The sequence below is a fragment of the Mesitornis unicolor genome, unplaced genomic scaffold (genome assembly GCF_000695765.1).
Source record: "Mesitornis unicolor isolate BGI_N332 unplaced genomic scaffold, ASM69576v1 scaffold46934, whole genome shotgun sequence".
Classification (NCBI taxonomy): domain Eukaryota; kingdom Metazoa; phylum Chordata; class Aves; order Mesitornithiformes; family Mesitornithidae; genus Mesitornis; species Mesitornis unicolor.
This window is the reverse complement of record NW_010178928.1, coordinates 9614-12342: the sequence shown is the minus strand read 5'-3', so window position 1 is coordinate 12342 and position 2729 is coordinate 9614. Positions and strand designations below refer to the sequence as shown.

General features: G+C 39.2%; 1 protein-coding gene across 1 annotated transcript in view; it reads right to left on the bottom strand.

Annotated features, from left to right (window-relative positions):
* AFTPH (aftiphilin) overlaps nucleotides 1-1531 on the bottom strand; it is a 34463-nt gene extending 32932 nt beyond the window's left edge. The window contains 1 exon segment of the mRNA XM_010182605.1: nucleotides 2-1531. Within this exon segment, the coding sequence (XP_010180907.1) occupies nucleotides 2-1519 (1518 nt within the window). The 5' untranslated portion in view covers nucleotides 1520-1531.
* Nucleotides 1532-2729: the final 1198 nt, after the last annotated feature.

Genomic DNA, 2729 nt, shown 5'->3' with positions numbered 1-2729 from the left:
AACTGAAGTCCGCAAAGTCATCTGAGTCCTGAAAAGCAACACTCTCATCTGGAGGTTTTGGCACTGAATCAAAGTCTCCAAATTCACTATCATCACCATTTTCTACCTCAGTAGTATGCTGGAAGTCTAAGCCAGAAGTTTTATTTGTAGTATCACATTCTAAACTGTCAGCAGTCTGATTTAGTTCAGCTTGATCCAACCTTGCTGGCTGCTGAGAAACAGTACTTGTGTCCCTGAATTCACCAAATTCATCATTCGGTTTGCTAATATGTGCGGGCTGTTCAGAAGTTCCTTCTAAATCCAGAGCATTTATCGATTCTTGAGCATTAATGAAGGTGGGAGATGCACTGCTGACTGAACCAAAATCACCAAAATCATTGTCGTGTGTGTCACTGCAAGTTACAACTTCAGTACTACCTCCACCATTCTTAAGATCTTCAGAATCACCCAATTCCTCTCCTGGAAGATCAGAGATTAGGCTTTGGGTCTTACCAACCTTCACGTCCTCAGTTCCTGCATAGCCATCAGGCCTAGCAAAACCTTTGCCATTCTCTATGCCACGTTGTCTTCTCCTCCCACTGCGTTCTCCATTTTCCATAGTGCATACTGGACTTCCAGTTGTTCGAGGTGTACTAGAAATAGCAAATCTATTATCTTCCAGTGCTGAGGGACCCTGTTCACAACTAATTTCTGAAATGCAAACCTCTTCTTCAATACCAGTTACTCTGTTTACTCTGTTGTTCTCCTGAATGCTTAGAGAGTCTCTTTCATTAAGAGGACTGGATATTGTAGGTCCTGTTCCCTCTAAAGGTATTGGTCTTTTGTTTGAGAATGTAGCAAAATCTCCAAAGTCTTCACCTGAGCTAGGCACTGAGTTCAAATTTTGCTCAGTACTATGGGCGCTAACAGTTTTCAGTCCCTTTGAGTCACCAATATCGTCTAGATCTTCTGTTCCCTGAGGATTTACAGGGTTCGATACTGCAAATCCATTTGTTAGAATCTCTAGACATGGAAGTTTCTCACCATTATAAGCATCTATTTGCTCATCCTGGCTCTCAACTGCTATACCAGTTCTAAGGACACAAGAGGAAAAACCCTCCAATTTCCCAGTGTTGCCTCTTTGTTCCCCTCTTTTGTTTACATCCTCTAAAGCAGTACCTGAAGTTCTAAACTTAGATTTTTCTTTGCTGGTACTAGTAGCAGACATATCAGAAAGTTCCTTAGTAAGAGTAGGAAGCTCTGCAGTGCAGTCTTTATCTTTAACATTTTTAACAGATGTGAAAGTTGCAATGCTAGCTACATTGTCAGAATACTCATGGAGAGGGATGAAATGATTTGTGGGCATAAACTCTTCCTTTGGATGACTGTAGTCAGGTGTATCAAAATCAGCAAAAGCTACTCCAGTGCTTACACCAGAAAATCCTCCAAATTCTCCAAACTCATCTTCGTCATCATCATCAGCTCCATTGTCTAGTGGTGGAGGGGATGAAGAGTACATTCGAATAATATCTGGTTCCATTGTTTAGTTCCACTTCAAAGTTAATTCATTTCTGTAACAGAGAAAAAAAGACAGCATATTAGAATTTGGCTAGCTTCTGTAATCTCATATTTTTTATTTTTACTGTTTTACATTTTATTTTAAAAGCGTGCATATAGGTCAATATCCACATTAGATATGAGAAAAGAACACTCCCCAAACCCATTTTCTAATCTATTCTTTTGTTTTAGACATCACAGAGAATCCACTGAGGACAGTTCAAGTCTCTTGTAAACTACTACATGATCATATTTCAGCAGACAGTGCTGAACTACCAGAACATGAAAAACATTTGTCTTGAGCTGTTGTGCAACACACTGGCACAACTAAACTCGGTTTTAACTCGTCAGTTCTCTATCTCCCATCACCAGCAGTTCATAAAGCAGCCAGTGATCCATCTTTTCTCCACACATTAGTGTACTCAGCTGACTTTCCAACAGAAGTTAAGCCACTTGATGGCCTATGCCTCAACAGTTGTGTACTTCAGGTACCTTCAGACAGTATCCCCAAAGACTCTGAAAGATGCTTCCTTAAGCTTTGAAACAGTGAAGAAGTCGAGAAAGGAATTACTGTTATAATTGCTAGCTATGATCTGCTGCCCTGCTGTTTAAGTTTCTTTCTATCAATGCATGGGTTTCTGTTACGCCTCTCCGTTTCCTGGTTTTCATAACTGCGAGCCAACACGCGCTGTCTCTACAGTTGCTGACAGCAGCCAGTTTTTGTCTTACAAACCACCAGTTGGGAAATGCCATTATGAGCACCAGCAAAGTCTGGAGCAAAACAAACTTCTTCATCAAAGCTTATTCTCAAAAGCAGAATGGAGCAAGATTATCCATAAAATATTTAAATGTAAATCACTAAATCAGAGGTGGGGTGAGGGGGAAAGAAAAAATTATTATCATGGCCTAGACAGAAACAGATTAAGGACTCCATCTTAACATTACAAACAATTACAGTAACAATCAATGTATAGATGAAAAATTTTCTCTCCTAAAGAGTGATCTTGATTTTTTTTAATAGTGAAGCAATAACTGCTACTATTTATAGACTCACAATTGTACACATTACTTCACTAATTCACACCTTAGAGCCCTTAAAGGGAGAGGTACGACCAAGTTATTTTCATTTAAAATAACACTTGCCATAAATAAATCATAACATACTAAGCATTACCTACAGAAAAAGAAACAAC